The sequence below is a fragment of the Limulus polyphemus genome, unplaced genomic scaffold, assembly GCF_000517525.1.
Source record: "Limulus polyphemus unplaced genomic scaffold, Limulus_polyphemus-2.1.2 Scaffold186, whole genome shotgun sequence".
Lineage (NCBI taxonomy): Eukaryota > Metazoa > Arthropoda > Merostomata > Xiphosura > Limulidae > Limulus > Limulus polyphemus.
This window is the reverse complement of record NW_013665796.1, coordinates 373083-391447: the sequence shown is the minus strand read 5'-3', so window position 1 is coordinate 391447 and position 18365 is coordinate 373083. Positions and strand designations below refer to the sequence as shown.

Sequence of the window (18365 nt, the reverse complement as noted above, 5' to 3'; positions counted from 1 at the left end):
TATGGTTAATTGGGCGTCGACTCTTGAATTTTAAATTCAGAACATGTGGAGAGCACAAGAATGTGACAAACCCTCACGGACTGAGAACAACCATGTGCTTCGAAAATGTGATTTGTTTGCAGTGACAAACAAGCTTGTATTTAGTTAAATATGAATAAGTGATAAATTTATATTTAAATAGACATAACGACTAGCGTTAGTAGTAAGGTCTTCTTAGATCCTAGAAAATCGTTGAAAATGGATACTGATCATTGACTTCATCCCAAAAGTCGTGATGCAGTTAACTATTCCATCATCATACGATTTGATTGTGCGATAAGATATTATTATCAAAATAATACTTATTCATTATAACAATATTTGATTAAGGGCATTTGCCCAAGATATCATTGGAAAATAAAGCTTGTTTATTTGCTAATGTAGTGAAAAGTAATTTAATTCAAAGATTAGTGTATGGAGATTAATATTTGATTAATACATGAAATATAATAATTTTAAGCCTTCTACGTCCTATTTATAGCGATAAAAAACCTGAATGAAAATAGTCTTAGTTACTATTTTGTAAAGAAATCGTTTTGCGTCCTTCTCATAATTTTCTCTTTTATCGCTCCCTCGCTACTCTCCTACAAACGTTAATTGAATATCCTTTAAATTATCTATAAATTATAACGGTAGTGCACGGAAACACTTGCATTTATAGGAAATAATAACAGCAAATAACTGACGACGGCATTATTTCTACAAAATAATATGCGAGATTTTCGTCCATGGAAAATATTAAAGGCTTCTTTCTTTGACATGACGTGTCATTTGTCTCAGTCTCACTGTTTGAATAATTGTCTTTGGAAACAGCGATCACATATTCTTCCACCCATAAAACTCGCTGCAGCGAACTTTCGATTGTTCGCAAATTGCTAAACTAAATGTGTAGACGCTTAACATGTCACCCATGGCGCCACCGCTCGCACCTATAGCGACACAACATTGCATTAATATTTAGAAGTTGTTCAGGCCCTGATTGGTAATATTAAATTACAGATGCTTCCATGAATGTGGTCGTTTTGTCCTTTGAAATGCACATGAATAATTTCACAATAATCAAATTTTATTACAGGTCTATTTGTGTTTAAGCGCAAAGCTATACAACGGTCTATCTGCGCTGTGCCCACCCCAGGTACCCAGCGTTATAAGCCCTTGAGCTTACTACTGAGACATCAGGAAACATATTGCAGGTCCGATTTAAAACGTCGATAAAACGGAATTGCACTTAGAAGTTTCCGACAGAATATTTTCTGTGAAAAATAACATAGTCAAACTGTTAATTTCAAGTAATATCACTAATATAACGAATTTAAGTTTGATTTTGATTGAAAAAACGAAACTTTCGTTGAAATCATCCTTTTGCCAATCTTTCCAATCTTATGAAAACTGCATGTTAAAAAGCGTATAAAAGCTTCTAAATCTAAATTTATTTTCTACAAACTTAAGTATGAATGTTGATGTATGCCTTTCGCTAGAGCAAATATAATATAAGTGTCTTAAAATATGTACTTTGCTTATTATAGTATAACCGTCGAAAGCTCAACTACTGGAATAAACTGGGTTAAACAGACTAGATGGAATCCAAACTAATCAGTTTTCGCCTATAACATTCTCAGCACTGAGACGTAGGCGAAGAAGATGAAAGCCTTTGATCTGTGCATAACTTTCTTAGGCTTAACCAACACAGTGTAATTTAAAAGCACTGCATACCAACGAAATGTCTTCCACACAAACTATTCAGAAGTTGGAGATAACTATTCAGCTATATTAAAGTGGAAAGCAAACGAGTGCAAGAACAGATTTTTCTGGCTCAAAGTTCGAGAATACGAGAGAATATAAAACAAGACAAATTTAAATAATAAACATACAACAAATCATAATCTCTTTATGACCCAATGAATCACGTTAAATGAAACAGATTAATTGAAAATCAATGATTTACTGAGTTGTTCTTTTTAGATAAATAATGACACCAGGTTTGTAAATGTATATTCTCTTTTTTCTTTAATTTTTAACTAATTTATGAGCACAAATCGCTTTAAAACTTTTACAATAACTTTAGTTCCCAATTTACTCATTACATATGTAAACAGATTTCAAAAATTAAAGTTTTATCTAAATACAAAGGTTGAGTACGTTATATTAAAACGATTTTCGAACCTCATCATTTCGTTGCGGTCCAGATCGATACGCCAGGTTATGGTCTGTCTGACGACCGTGAAACGTAGTTTCCAATGCAAAAGGCTCCGTCGTAAGACCGTCATGTCGAAACCATACCACTTCTACTTGCGTCCTTAGTGCTTTCCATAATCCATCTAGTGTGGGAGAATGACGGTTTCAACAGCACGGTAAGACAGAATTCCATAGTCGAATCGACAAAGGCTTATGCTTTTCTATGGAATAGTATTAATATCTGTTTCATTATCCAGCTACTCGGTATGCACTGTTTAACTATATATATTGTGAAATCAACTAGTGTACGCCTGACATGTGTCACTTTTCCAAATGGATATCCTTCTTGATTATCTTACGTACTGTTGCTTATGGTATGTGGATGGCTTTATCCACAGATCTTTACGTTCGTGGATTCTCACCTGTTACAAGAAACCGCACAGTTGAAGTGCGACTTATTGCAGGATTCTTTGTGGATGGTCCTGGTGCCTCAAGTTGATCTATATTTGTTTGTTTTACAATGTCAATAAGTACGGAAGATATCCTCGTTTTGGAAGTTTTATATTTCCGATTAGAACACATCTTAACAATCTGAGTTATGAATATTTTGTGTTAGGAAGGACTGTTACACATCCTTCCCAAAAGTAATCATTTTTCTATGGTGTCACACTACTTACTGCGTCAAAAAATGTCAAAATGAAATTATGGCGGATGATAATACTAATATATTTTTCTTTTTAAATTAAGTACACGTTCAAGAGAAAGTTATAGATTTTATATTGTAATGCAATATGAATGTTATAATATCTCATAAATTATATTTCACTTTTAAAAAATTTTAAAGTAGCTGCATTAACTTAATGGAATTATAGCAATTACCCTTTTAACATTGTTATGAAATTAGCCGTAAGAAATATTATTGGTGTTTTGTGAAAGGTGAGAAATTGGCCAGCTTGTGGTCAGTCTCTAAGGAATTATGGGATTACAGCACTCTTAAGTCATTAGAAAATGATTGGAGGGTGTGGCCACCTTTCCTGTTCAGCTAATATGGAGATTACAAGATACCCTATAATTATGAAATGTTATAATCCAAACATGGGTGCAAGGTCAGAATGAAAGGGACTGTATATAAGAAGTATAAAATACGGGAGTTTAACGAAAAACAAAGAGGACCGAGTGATGTGAGAGAGAATGAATAAACCGAGAGAGGAAAAGGAAAAAGTAATATGCTGCCAACGATTCGCTTACATTGGTGTGAGTCAATTCCGGATAAGAATAAGTACAACCTAAATAGAATAATGGACATAAGAAGGGAAAGCGAAGTGTAACAACAGCACAAAATGATGTTAAAGAGAATATAACAAATACATAGTTATTATATCTCTTAATAACATCAATTGCTGCTTTCCATAATTTTGTAATTTATGTTTGGATAATTTACTGCGCATACACTAAAAAAAGTGTTACTCCCGAACTATTACGAAAAGTGTAAAAGTCTCATCTTAAAATGAAAGTAAATCTCGTGCTGCCTTTGGAACTTCTTCCCCTATCAACGATCCTACTCACTGATAGTCATGTTAACGCACAATTGTCCGACACTATTGTTCCATTGTAACAAGCTTTCACGAAGAACGGCGAGGTCAGTCTTAGACCACATATTTATTTTCTGCATACCCTAAAAGTGTACCTGGACATTGGCTTCTAAGACCACGTTTAAGCACATCAAAAACATAAAAGTTCAGTGGAATTTCACTAGGGGGAGACTTGACAAGTATGTGTTCAAATGGGATTGCTGTGATTCCAGCTTCTTCGGCCATCTTTCTCATAAAAGTAGCCATTGCTATCGAGGTATTTTGTTGGTTCACGAGTCTAACAAAATAATAATAAAGGTATTAAGGTTCACGAGTCTAACAAAATAATAATAAAGGTATTAAGGTTCACGAGTCTTAATAAAGGTATTAATTATTTTGTTAGAGAGTTATCTTTTGTAACCGTAGCCTTCACTTTACGAATGAGGGCGTTACTCCACATTGTCTTGATGTATGGTTTCAGAGCCCGCTGCTTTTCTAAGCATTCTGCTATGCTAGTTTTTCGTCCATGGAAAATATTAAAGGCTTCTTTCTTTGACATGACGTGTCATTTGTCTCAGTCTCACTGTTTGAATAATTGTCTTTGGAAACAGCGATCACATATTCTTCCAGCCATAAAACTCGCTGCAGCGAACTTTCGATTGCTCGCAAATTGCTGAACTAAATGTGTAGACGCTTAACATGTCACCCATGGCGCCACCGCTCGCACCTATAGCGACACAACATTGCATTAATATTTAGAAGTTGTTCATATAGAGTGTGATTAACACTCTGTAGTGATAGTCTATCTCAGTTCTAAACATAAAACTCTATACGCTCTGACAGTATCATGTTATTGTTTAATACCAACCTCTGCTGAAGCTAACCATTCACGTTATTTCTAATTGCTAGATGTCTATACATTATACAATTATTTTTCTCATTCTAACCATCGTAGAGGTGTGTTTCGATGACACATAATGAAAGATATATGTATTCCCGAAATGTTGTAATGTTGCCTAATGAAAGACATGTATTCTCGAAACCCTGTAATTATACCTAATAAAAGATATATATTCTCGAAATGCTGTAATGTCATCTAAAGACAAATATGTATTCCCAAGACGCTGTAATGACACCTAATGAACGATATATATACCCGAAACGCTGTAACTATACCTTATGAAAATATATATTCCCGAAACGTTGTAATGTCACCTAATGAACAATATACAATATTTCCGAAACGTTGTAATTAAAACTAATGAAAGAGATATATAGCCGAGACGCTGTAGTGATACCTAATGAAAGAAGTATATCCCCGAGACACTGTAATTGCACTTAATGAAAGGTATGTTTCTCTGAAACGCTGTAATAACACCTAGTAAAAGATGTATATCCCTGAAACGCTGCAAGGACACCTAATGAAATATATACATCACCGAAACACTGTAACGATACATAATAAAGACGTATCTCCCCGAAACGCTGTAATGAACCCTAATGAAAGATATACGTCCTCGAAACACTCTAGAGTATTTTATGTGTGGGGTATGAATAAGTAATTTTACTATAAACGATTGAAAAGAATTATAAAATTTCATCAAATTTAATAGAATAATTTATTATTTCAATAGTAGGTTGCACACTTTTACAGTGATGTTTCTTTAGTTGTTCTTATTACAAATAAACATTTCGTGCAGTCGTGCAGTAATACGATAGAAACCTTACTGTCAATGAATTGAAACCCGGAAATACCTCTTTTTTTATCCAGCGGATATTGATTGCTTTAGGAAGGAACATGAAACTAAAAAAGAAACATGTCTGTTATTGGCTAATAATCTACAAAGGAAATATTTTGAACATGTTTATTATAACTTAGGAGGACCACAAGTTGAAACGAGCTCACATAGGTATCACGACACTTGGTACTTCGTACCTGGAAACTGATTTTGTGTTTCCATCAAGCCTTCCTGGTGGTTCAGCGGTAAGTCTCATAGCTACCAACGCTAAAATTCAGGTTTCAATATCCGCGATAAACAGAGCACAAATAGTTCATTGTGTAGCTTTTGTTAATAACAAACAAAAAAGTTTCCACCAGAACAGGTTTATTTAAACTTTCTTTTCCATCTTCCTATAAATTCATTTTGTCAGGACCGTCTGCAGACAGCGCTTTTACAGCGAAAAGATGATTGCTGATTTCACCTTTTCAGAGGTGGGAAGAGATTAATTTCATAGAAACGTAAAGCTTGCATAGCTAGTAGATAAAAAAAAAGAACAATTAAAAACTCGATAATTTTTCCATAGAGTTTCTACGCGTTGAATGAAAGGAAGGCAATTTAATAGGTTTGCCTTGGTGGCAGTCGAACAATTCGTTTGATTTAGTGAACAATAGGTTAAGGCTGTTAAATTGGCAGACATTACACTATTGTTATGTGGTCATTTGTAAAATTTACGAGGTAATTTGATGTCTCAGAGAACGATAAAATCGTGAAAGTAATTGCAGAAGTCGATCAGCTTTACCAAAATGAGTATATATACATACATGTGCTTACTTATATATAAATATTGATAAACGATTTCTTTTGTTTTTAAACTACATCAGGCCGAAAAATAACCTTATTACCTTAGAATAATGATACTTTTACAACACTTAGGCTTCAGGGTTTATAGACTGTAATTTATTTACACATTCTTTAACTCTCTTTTTACATCTGAAATGTCAAAAATGAACCTATTGGCGTGGGTTCAATTATTTTCAAAGTATACACCTAGAATGGTGTTCAGTACATGCAGAGAAAATTCGATTTGCTGTCATATTGTTGCCACCAGGGGCATTACGAAAACTACTAGGTATCTTGAGAAGATTTAGCCTATTTTAATAAATACGTCTGTATTTGCACGTTTAACAATGTAGTTTCAAAATGTCCACTCGAGCTGGTAAAGTTCCTAATAGAAGACAAATCTCTTACGAAAGTTACTACTATATATATATATAGTTTTACACTGTATAATGGGAAATTTGATAATCAGGAAGAATGTATGTATTAAAGAAAAATCGCTCAAAAACGTTTTTATTAAGCTGTTAAGTGTCCTCATAGGAGACGAAACAGAATACAATAACTTAATAGTTTGTTTGGTGTTAAGCCTAAAGCTACGCAGTGCTCTGTGCGGATGTCAAAACCTGATTTTTAGCGTAAAAAGTCCTTAGACTTATCAGTTAGCTACCAGGTAGGAGGAACAATTTAACAGACTAATTACTAAGACTCAATATTGAACACATGGCTATTTAACTTTTGGAATAAATTTCTGACTACAAAAGTGCATGATACAGATTGGTGTAAGAAGTCTGGTTTACATGACTAAACGGTTCAAAAGTCTAATAGTAATGTGCCGCCCTTAACAAAATATCATAATGCTTGGAGACAGCTTGAATGGGTAATGAAGAAAAACTTTGATATAAGTTTAACATAACAGCAAATGTACAACGTTTCGACAATGTTTTGTCGTTATCAGGTACCTATGTACATTTGCTTTTATGTTAAACTTATATTAAATGTTTCTCTTCATTACCCACTCAAGCCGGCTCCAAGCATTATTAGTCTCAGAATCGGTTCCTCGTCATCGAATAACAAATTTATCAGTTCTGTTGCCTTTTCATTCATATCACGAGCTGCTCTCGCCAACAGTGCATTATATATATGTGAAATGTGCGTAAATCATTTATAATAATCATCTAAAGTAAGGGTTTAGTACAAGTATCTTACGATGATTTAATTGTTAACTTAGTTGCTCATACATTCAGGTTTTGCGTTATGACGGGACTGAAGACAGAAAATCTAAATTTAGCAATAGAAGCAAAAAAAAAAAAGAAAAATAATTAAGGAAAGTAAACTGATACTTTTATGCAATTATAGATATATGAAAAAGCCAGATAGTCGGCTTTACATCGAAAAACGTAATTATTTCTATAATCGGAACTTGATCTTTGGCAGACATATGTACATATGCTGATGTCTTTCTTTATAAGAAAACCAGAGAAAACCCGCGATTTCCACACCCTGAGATGATAAGCATGCAAATATACTTACTTAAATGACTGAAAATGAAATCAAACAATACTTATAAAAATTTGCTAAAGGTGAATTTAGAACCGAATATGAGAAAAGTGCAACGTAAGCCTGAACATACGTCATGCTAAAGGTAAACCTAAGTCTCAAGATGTATCGTGCTGAAACTTAACGTAGATCTGAATATACATCTTGTTAAAGGTGCGTGTAGATATGGACGTATAATGTTAAATGTGAATATAAACCTGAAAATACATCTTCTTAAAGGAGAATGAAGACCTGAACATATATCCTGTTAAAAGTGAGTATAGAACTAAACATCCATTCTGTTAAAGATGAGTATAGACTTAAACACATATCTTGTTCTTACATGTGAATGTAAAAATGGATAAAATTGCTATTTATATATTTCAACTTGAAGCCTGATAAAAATGCTTATATAATGAAACATATAATTTGATTGGTTACAATTAGATTGCATAATTTCATTTATTTTTTATCTTTGTGAAGTAATCTTTAATTTTTTGCCATCATCGCTTATACTGTCGTATTTGGGTTGAAAGAGTAGTCTGTGATGTGAATTATTGTCTGAGCTGAATATCGATATATTTAATAGAGTAACGTGTATGCGTGCACAGGAAACGTTTTAAACTTCATTAAACTATGCGGAAATTAAATTAGAAAGAGGGAAGTTACTGACGATGTCACCATACATGTAAGAGACAGGTGGATGTAGATAGTATTGTGAAAGAAAAGGTATTTTGGGACTGGATCTGCCATCTCTCAAAGCCCCATGTCAGACATCAGTGTTTATATGCTGAAGTTTTTGTGTGAATTTCTACATTTGTTTAAAAACACTTAGAGTACCGATACTCTCACCCTGTTAAGTAGGGACCTGGGAAAATTATCACTGAACTTTAATACCCAGGTTTTAAAAGGATAGCTAAATCTGCCGTCTCTTACTGGATAAGTTGATCGATTTGTCATGTTTTTTATCAAACCGTTCAATTCAAAGTGTCTTTCGTACTAGAGATGTTTGGTAAGAATCGCGTGTCATGGAATAGGTTTAAAGAACTTAGGTTTAACCTCGAATTCGTTGAGACGCCCCGCACGGCCATCGGATTCTTTTAGAGATCAACCTTACCTAACCTCATACGTGAGAAGTCTAGGCAAGTCAGTTAATTGTTTTAATTGCCTTAAATACAAATCACTGTCTTTACATTTTATAAATTTTGTGCATTCAAATACAAAATGCCGCAATCAAGAAAAGAAAAGTTTCGTACGTGGAGAACGAGTTTTCTCCCTAGTAAATAATAAATGCTGGTTTCGACGTCGTTTATAATATAGTCATCAAAGAAAATACACGAGTGACGCCAGTAATATCACTAACTCTGTTTGAACTGCGCTAGAAGTCTTTTAACGTGTAACCATCGAAGAAATTACATGGCCGATGGTTGGCGCCAATAATATCACTAATTCTTTCTGATCTGTGCTACATGTCGTTTAACATGTAGCTCTCGAAGAAAATACATGGTTGATGGTTGACGTTTCTCCTTTTACAAAATGTTTAAATGCAAATTTTATACATTTTATTTTATATACATAACTGATTTTGTCTATATTAAAAGAACTACTAAAGTTGGAGTAAAAGTTACGGAGATCTTCATTTCGTTCCCGTCATTTTTATTCCTTTTTTTCTGCTTTACACGAAAATTCTAAAACAAGTAAACTTCATAATATTTTTAAAATTTGATTTTGAAAAAGATAGTCCAAAAAAAATGTGCAAATAAAACCAAGAACATCTCTCACACTTTTCTCTTCGCTTTCTTACACCTAAATGTTTAGCAAAATGTACTGTGTATGCAATGGCGCAATAACTATACGGTGGAGGGAAAAAGAGTTTCCTGGAATTTGCTGTGCGCATCAGTAAACGTGTCGATATTTGTTTCTCAGCTTAAAAAAAAAACACTACATAATTCATAAATATTATCTCTCTAAAATCAAATGAAAATGTTTTATTCACAGGTATAGTCTCCTTCATCTTTATTTTTTATAGTCCCAGTCAAACTTCGGTTACTCTTTTATCTGCAGAAAGGTACCAGTAATAGTTAGGTTATGTGGCATGTTAGGTTTCAGTTGACGAGATTCAAGATTTATGGTTCGTTAACTCCACCAGTTTATTTATACCAAAGCATAGCATATTATTTATTCCTATGAATAAATAAAGTGTTTTGGAGTGGATGATGACACCATTCTAAGTGTGAGGGCTGCACGCTTACGCCAAAAAAATACATACATTGGATGGAAACTCTATCACTCTATCCAACTAATATTTACCTGTTTCAAAAGAGATGTTAATTTCCCAAGAGGAATCACTTTCATGACTTCAAAGCCATCAGATTTGCTCGTAAACAACAGTTCTTCTCAACCCTCGACAAACTTGATATTTTTTAAAGAAAGTTGAAAATAAGTTTAAGATTTTTATGCAAGATATAATTACAAAATATAAAACTTTGCTAATTTTTTCCAAGAAAATTTCATAATGCTATATCAGATAGGCATTTGTATGACAATAGAAAGAAATGATTATAATATTGTTTATTAATGAAGAGAAAGAGAAAACAAAATCCTGTCTTTCTACTCATTAAGAAACAAAGCTAAACAATATCAAAATTTCTACTCATTAAGAAACAAAGCTAAACAATATGAAAATCCTGCCTTTCTACTCATTAAGAAACAAAGCTAAACAATATCAAAATTCTGTCTTTCTACTCATTAAGAAACAAAGCTAAACAATATCAAAAGCCTGACAAAAAGACAGGATTTTGATATTGTTTAGATTTGTTTCTTAATGAGTAGAAAGACAGGATTTTGATATTGTTTAGCTTTGTTTCTTAATGAGTAGAAAGACAAGATTTTGATATTGATTAGCTTTCTTTCTTAATGAGTAGAAAATCAGGATTTTGATATTGTTTAGCTTTGTTTCTTAATGAATGGAAAGAGCAAATGGTGATATTGTTTAACTTTGTTTCGTAATGAGTGGGAAAAGAACATTACGATATTGTGTATTTTTGTTTCTTAATGAGTAGAAAGACAGGAATATGATATTGTTTTGCCGTGTTTCTTAATGAATGGAAAGAGCAAATGGTGATATTGTTTAGCTTTGTTTCTTAATGAGTAGAAAGACAGGAATATGATATTGTTTTGCCGTGTTTCTTAATGAATGGAAAGAGCAAATGGTGATATTGTTTAGCTTTGTTTCTTAATGAGTAGAAAGACAGGATTTTAATATTATTTTACCGTGTTCCTTAATGAATGGAAAGAGCAAATGGTGATATTGTTTAACTTTGTTTCGTAATGAGTGGGAAAAGAACATTACGATATTGTGTATTTTTGTTTCTTAATGAGTAGAAAGACAGGAATATGATATTGTTTTGCCGTGTTTCTTAATGAATGGAAAGAGCAAATGGTGATATTGTTTAGCTTTGTTTCGTAGTGAGTAGAAAGACAGGATTTTAATATTATTATTTTACCGTGTTCCTTAATGAATGGAAAGAGCAAATGGTGATATTGTTTAGCTTTGTTTCGTAATGAGTGGGAAGAGAATATTACGATATTGTGTATCTTTATTTTTAATGAGTAGAAAGAGAGGATAATGATATTGTTTAGCTTTGTTTCTTAATGAGTAGAAATTGTGGATTGTGATTTTGTTTTCTTATATTTCTTAATAAATAGAAAGATATAATTATGATATTATTGTGTTTTGTTGCTTAATGAGTGGAAAGAAAAATTATAATATTGTTTTGCTATGTTTCTTAATGAGTAAAAAGACAGGAATATGATATTATTTTGCTTTGTTTCGTAATGAATAGAAGAGACAATTATAATATTGTTTTGCTTTGTTTCTTAAGAAGTAGCAAGAGATAATTATGATATTACTTAGCTTTGTTTCTTAAGAAGTAGCAAGAGATAATTATGATATTACTTAGCTTTGTTTCTTAAGAAGTAGCAAGAGAGAATTATGATATTACTTAGCTTTGTTTCTTGAGAATTAGCAAGAGAGAATTATGATAATACTTAGCTTCTCAATGGGTATAAGGACACGGTTATAAACTTTCGTTATTCTTTGTTCCGTCTTTTTCATAGCAATAAAATCTAAGGATAATGAACTTCAATGTACATTGTATTTCATGCTGTACTTGTTTCGATTGATACCTTGCTTTATATATATTATATTAAATGTATACTATAGTGAGCAGCTATGCACTTTAAATAGGCCTGAAATAGAAAGATTATTTACAAGAGTAATTAAAGCAAAGACTAATATTATTAATAATAGATGTAAAAAAAGAGAAACTAGAGAGCTGGGGTGTTAACTATTTGTTATTCTTACTATTCTGTATTTCTACGAATAATTTAATTAACTTTCATACAGTGCCACACGAACCCGTTACTGTTACCTTGGTTACAACCAATTGTTGTTTGGTTGCTTACCAAGTGCCGCGTTAGGAGACAACTAAAATTCTTCATCTTTGTACGTAGAGTGAACAATTTAAGTTATATTCTAGCAGTACTATTGGTGCTTGCTTCCCCTTTATTTGAGTTTTTATTTGAAAAGTTATAACTGTAATTTCATTGAAATGTTTTCCATCGTAATTTAATAATTATAATTGTTGAATACATTGCACTACATTTGCTTATAGATACTTTTGACAAAAATATAATTCCTAAACGTTTAACACCTTTAGACTTTTGTAACATTTTAAAATCTTCTGCAAATCATGTAAAATTTGATTTCTCATTATTTAATTTCTGTAGTGCATATTGGGGTATTTAATTAGACACTCAACTTTTCGCTTTACAGCTTCTTCAAGAGCGTTCACTAAAAATAAACCGAAACTATTTATTTCTAGTACTATTATATAAATTTGAAACTGGCACTGCGCAAAAATCCTATAAAGTAACATTTCACATTGTTGTAATTTTATAATGAAGATTCACGTAGTTATTGAAGTCATCCTTTTTTTCGGCTAGTTGTAGCGTTATGTTGTTTAAAGTGTTTACAACATGTTTATTGAAAAATATGTTATTGTCTTATACTTGTGCGAGCATCTTTTACAAACGTGTTACGTTTTCACTAAAGTTATCACCAATTAACGCTTTTCACAGCGGCAGGAATCTTTGAACAAATGATGACTCCCTAGAGAAAAAAAAAGGTACATTTATGTTTTGTATCTTTCCTTAATTAATGCCATATTAGAAATACCTTATATAAATATAAGAAAATAGACGTAACCAAATTCGGTTTGAGATTATGAATTCCTTGATCATTTTTCTAATTTTTTTATCTTTTGTACATATATTTTTCGTGTTCTTGCTAAATCACATCGAGTTGGCACATTAAGGCGGAAGAAAACACCACAACACATGTCTCTTCATCTCCAGAATGGTTTGGATCTCGTAGTATTTTTATCATTGTTGTCCACGTATTCTTTCAATAAGAAATCTGAACCACAAGTCTGAATATCTAATTAGAACGGATTTGTAAAATTAATATTTCATTAATAATATGAGCAAATAATACTCTTCCCCTCACTCTCTCGACATTTCAATAAACTGAGACCCTTTTCTCTCTTCTTCTTTACGTCCAGTCAGTGCCTCGCCAGTTTGTTTACTATTCCTATAAGTGGCAATGTGTGACAATCAAAATCGAGCAATATTGTAATTATTTTATATATTAATTTCTAAGGGTATTAACATGTACCAGTAACTACAATTACCACAAAACTATAAAGAAACAACGTAGAATGTCATATAAAACTACCTTTCCAGCTTCAAAACATAAAACTATCTCAACAACTTCCTAAGATCTTTCACAGAACTAGCTCGAAAACTTTTTATGATTTAGCGTTTAATTAGCCATACTGAAGTACAATGGGATTCACCACAACTATATATGGACAATACATTCAAAATGACTTACAGAATTTCATTTACCCAGCATAAATGCTGAAATAGTTAACAAAAATATGTTTTTCCCCCCTTTAAGATAATAAAAAAGGTTTGGAACGTAGGCTTAGGACTAATATAAATGCTACGTTACTTCTTCCTATAAAGTTAAACTAAATACCGTTTATTCATGTTTTACTAGCATTAAGTTTTGTCATATCATAGCATCCATTCCGTCAGGAAATACCATTCCCATCCGACTATCCTCGTTTCTACCCCTATACCAATATAGATAAGCCCATTATCTTGCGTGACATGCGAAGTAAAACGCTAAACCAGCCGTTTCATAAAACCAGCGTCAATGCTTAGGTTCTCGTTGTTTCTGTGTTTCTTTTGGAGAAGATAGCTCACATTGGACAGGCCTCAAAATTTGTAATCAATTGAGTAAGTGTTCCTGAACACTTAATGCATTTGCTTTGATTAGGCCGTGTTGCACCAGTTTACACCATACACCATAGCAAAGTTTCTGGGTAAAATAGTCATCAAGGCTTTCGTTATCGTTAAAGCTTCGAAGTTTGACCAGTACGTGATATTCAGTGTGATGCACTCCCATTGAATATTAAAGGTTGAAACGTTTTTTTTTTGGTCAACGAGCAAGACGCATGTGAAGAAAGCATAGGCTTACCAATTATAAACATAGCAGTTAGAAAAGGAGAAGAACTAATAAGTAAATACTTTTTTATTTTCTATTTTCGTAAAATATTTATTTTATGTTCTTTTTTTCTTAAACTTTTACCTTTGAAGAATAAGTTTGTTTCGTGATTAAATCGCTTTTTAACTTCCAAAAAAATATAATTTGTTTCTCGTTCTCCGAAACCCACAAAAGATCACTAGATGAGCTGCTCAAATTTTAATTTGTATCTTTCATATAATTTTAATTGAAACTTAGTCGTTTTTGGAATATAGTATATAATCAAACATAAGCTCGAACTTTTCTTTATATTACTCATCTCATTCATTTGTAGAAGTTTGGTTCTGATAGCCGTACCAGCAAGACGTCTAAATCAATGTCTGACATTAAGACAATGCCAAAAAAAACTAGTCCACAATCCCAAAGAAGAAACCGATCAGCTTCTATTCCCACAAATTCCCTGGGCGCTTCCTCATCACTGCTACAAATAAGGAAAGGGTTACCAGGTCCAGTGGAGAATTTCCTTCACAGATCCCCTTCGCCTCTTCCATACCTCCGAAGCAACGATCATCCTACCCTCAGAATAACTGATCATAGAGATAACATCTTGACTTCTTGTAGCCAAATCTCACCGGACACTTTGGGCCAGCGACCAGAATTCGCTGCCATGAATGAACCACGCAGCCCTAAGTTGTGGCTTCAAAGTAAAACGTTCACTTCTAGTCATGGGCGTTCTTATTCTTTTCGAAACATGCGGCGTCCAACACCCCAACAATTGGCGGAGGAGGAGCAGTTCCGACCGCGAGGAGCTACCATGCCCTCTGACAGCATGAGCTATCTCCGGGAGAAAAGGAGACAACGGTTACGAGAACGGAGTGCTAGTCCTAACTCATCACCTCTGGATCACACGGAGAGCGAATACGATACTTTCTACAGGATCCGTAGCTTCAGTATCACACCAAAGGGAGGGGTGATCAACCGAGGTGACAGGGTCCGTCAGCGGTCCCGAAGTAGCAACAGTACGGCCTCGAGTTACACTTACCCATCGTGTCCTTCCACCGCCACGTCATGCTCCTCCGGACCAGGAACTCGATGTACCCACCTCAAGGTTCTAATGCTTGGAGCCACAGGAGTTGGAAAAAGATCCATTGTTTCACAGTTTATGTCTTCAGAGTACATGAACACCTACGATACATCTCAAAGTTAGTATCCATTTCTTTCTATCTTTGTGCTGTACTGTTTTATTTCCTTTTTCTAAAACAGAGTTTCAAGGCAACGTCGCCTCTTAACAAGAGTAGTAGTATCTGAAAGACTGCGAACGTTCCTTTTAAAAATCCACAGTATTTCCAACTTTTCAAAATAACTGATATTCAAAACTAAAACGTTAGCAACTAACTCAGGCCAGATGTAGCCCTAAAGTTGGCTTGTCGGGCTGCAAATTGAAGGGTTCAGGGTTCGAGACACAATGCCGCTTAAGAGGCTCCGCACTTTTTAGCTCTGGGCGTGGTATAAGAACGACAGATAATCTTATCATTTAGTAGAGAAAGCCGGTAAAAGCCCTAATGGTGGCAGGTACTGCCGGCTAGCTGCTTTCACTCTGATCAAGAGTTTAAAATTGAAGACTGCTATGTCTGAATTCTAGGGGTCTCAGATTTGGCCGTTTAGCCCACTTGAGAATATTTTTAATAAGTAACTGGCTTTCATGAAAACGACATGTTAATCTACTGGTTTAGTGTAGAGATACATCCCTGTCTTATTATAATATAATTTTTTTATTTTCGTAATTAAGCTACTGTTGATCATTTACTGACCTTCATGAAAGAATACTAAAAATGATATAAAACGATAGTACATACAATAAAAAGATTAAAAATAAAGATAAAAACCCATTTCAAAATCAATGCTTTAACAATAGTTTTTTCCGCAATTAGAAAATAGATATGCAAAGGAGTTTGTTACTCTTGCAAAAAATTTCTGCCCAAGAACAATATATTTTCATAAATTTCCACACAGCTTTAGACTTTTAAATTTCTCTACAATTACATTAAATTTCGTAAATTTTTAGATTTAATTATACAACCAAAATAAAAAAAAGGTTCTTTACGCAGCGAAATGACGTTTAAACAAGTTCTTAGATTTCTTGAGTATATAACTCGTTTTATGACGTAACCCTCACTACTGCTTCCTATCTTCACTTGGTCTCCCATTGGCTCGATTTTGGAATTTTAACAACATTAGATACTTGGGCCATTTATCTGAAGTCGCTTCTAATGTACACCATTGGAACAATGAATTTAACGAAGATGTATGACATATTATCAATTGAGGAGCCTACAATCTAATCCACTCTTTTTTTTTTGTAATCGGGTATGGCCGGATTATTATAGCTTGACTTTTTTATTGTCAACAAGTACAATCTTCCCCTTAAACAAACAGTAGGTGTTTGCTAATCAAAGCTTTCTGATATAGACTGTTCGATTAATTACTATAAGTTAGGAATGACTGAAATAATGCAGTTCTCATAATAGTAAATACAAACCTGTGATTGTATAAAATAAATTAACTTTTTATTGGTTGTCGTAATTTCTGTCTTGTTAAAATGGCGAAAAAAAATAAAGTATGACTAAATTAATTTAAGTTGTTTGTATTGCAGTGCGTGTAATTTTTGTTTACTATTACTATCATAATAGCGTATAAAAACGTTTTTTTTTCTTATTTGTCATTAAGTATGTCAGCAGTGAGCTTGAGCACTTGTAACGCTAAACTTCAGGGTTCGATCTTTGCGGCGGGTAAACAACAGATAATCTACAGTGCAACTTTGTGCTCAGCAACAACCAAACATTTTTTATCAAATATTGATAACTAATTAGATCGTTTATGATCTTATAATTAGTTCAAAACATTTTATTAGAATAATATTAGTCTTCACTTTTATTCGTACAAAACTTGGAATGTTAATGGAATGTTTCTATAAACGAGTCAGTCCACTACTAGTGCCTCACTAAGAACAGCGTATACAACTCGCAAGATGACAAGGAGTTAGTAAAGATCAAACTTCTCCATGAAACTTGCTTCGATTCGGTCTCTGACGTAAGTTATTTTTGACATGCGTAGAAAACATTTTCTACATTTGTTAGTCTTAGTGTATGGCAATGGAAAGGATATAAAGGTAAAAATCAACAGGTCGAGATTTATATTAGTAGTATATGTATGTAGCAAATATAATAGAGAGTACACATTTAAAACGTTTATCCGGTAACAGACAATTTCTGCGACTTCAATCAGCCGAATATGTTAGTAATATTTTTTAGGTTAAAATGTTATCTGCATACGTTTTTTCTTTATTTTAAAACTCAAAGTTATTACAAATAAGACGTTTTGTTATGCACGTGAAAGGGTTTTTGCTAAAACGTCTAAAATCCGTAAAATCTCAAGAAGGCAATAAATGTGATTGTTTCTTATATACAATTAACTCATGTCCTTAAAGATCTGTTGAACCTCAAACTTCATTGTTTGATTACTCCTGTGTTTTAGTTTTAGCATTAGCAAATATATTATTTTCTTAACGAGTTTCCTCAAGATTAAACAATAAAATGTTTATAAAAGTCCTGGGGTGAAATATGTTTATGTTCGAATAACGTTTGCTCAGCAGATAAAACTATTGTACGGGGGCATTGCTTAGTCAATTTCCGCCGCTTTTATTTGCATGTCAGAATCTAATTTTTATTAAAATGTCAAAGGTGATGGAAATAAACTGCTTTTCTATAATAACAGGAGTAAACATAACTAATGTCAAATTTTAATCAGAAGAAAAATGATAAGGGACTGAAAAAAAAAGAAGGAAAATTATATTTAGTAAGCTTAAACTAACTT

The 18365-nt window shown here is 33.1% G+C and overlaps 1 protein-coding gene across 1 annotated transcript; it reads left to right on the top strand.

The window, feature by feature from the left end:
• The first annotated feature begins 14886 nt into the window (after window positions 1-14886).
• LOC106478162 lies at window positions 14887-15699 on the top strand. Its single transcript, XM_013938683.1, has one exon. The coding sequence runs from the start codon at window positions 14887-14889 to the stop codon at window positions 15697-15699; it is 813 nt and encodes a 270-aa protein (XP_013794137.1).
• Window positions 15700-18365: the final 2666 nt, after the last annotated feature.

Bases quoted from the DNA above. Each gene is read 5' to 3' on its own strand.
- LOC106478162 (XM_013938683.1), top strand. From the start codon at position 14,887: ATGCCAAAAAAAACTAGTCCACAATCCCAAAGAAGAAACCGATCAGCT.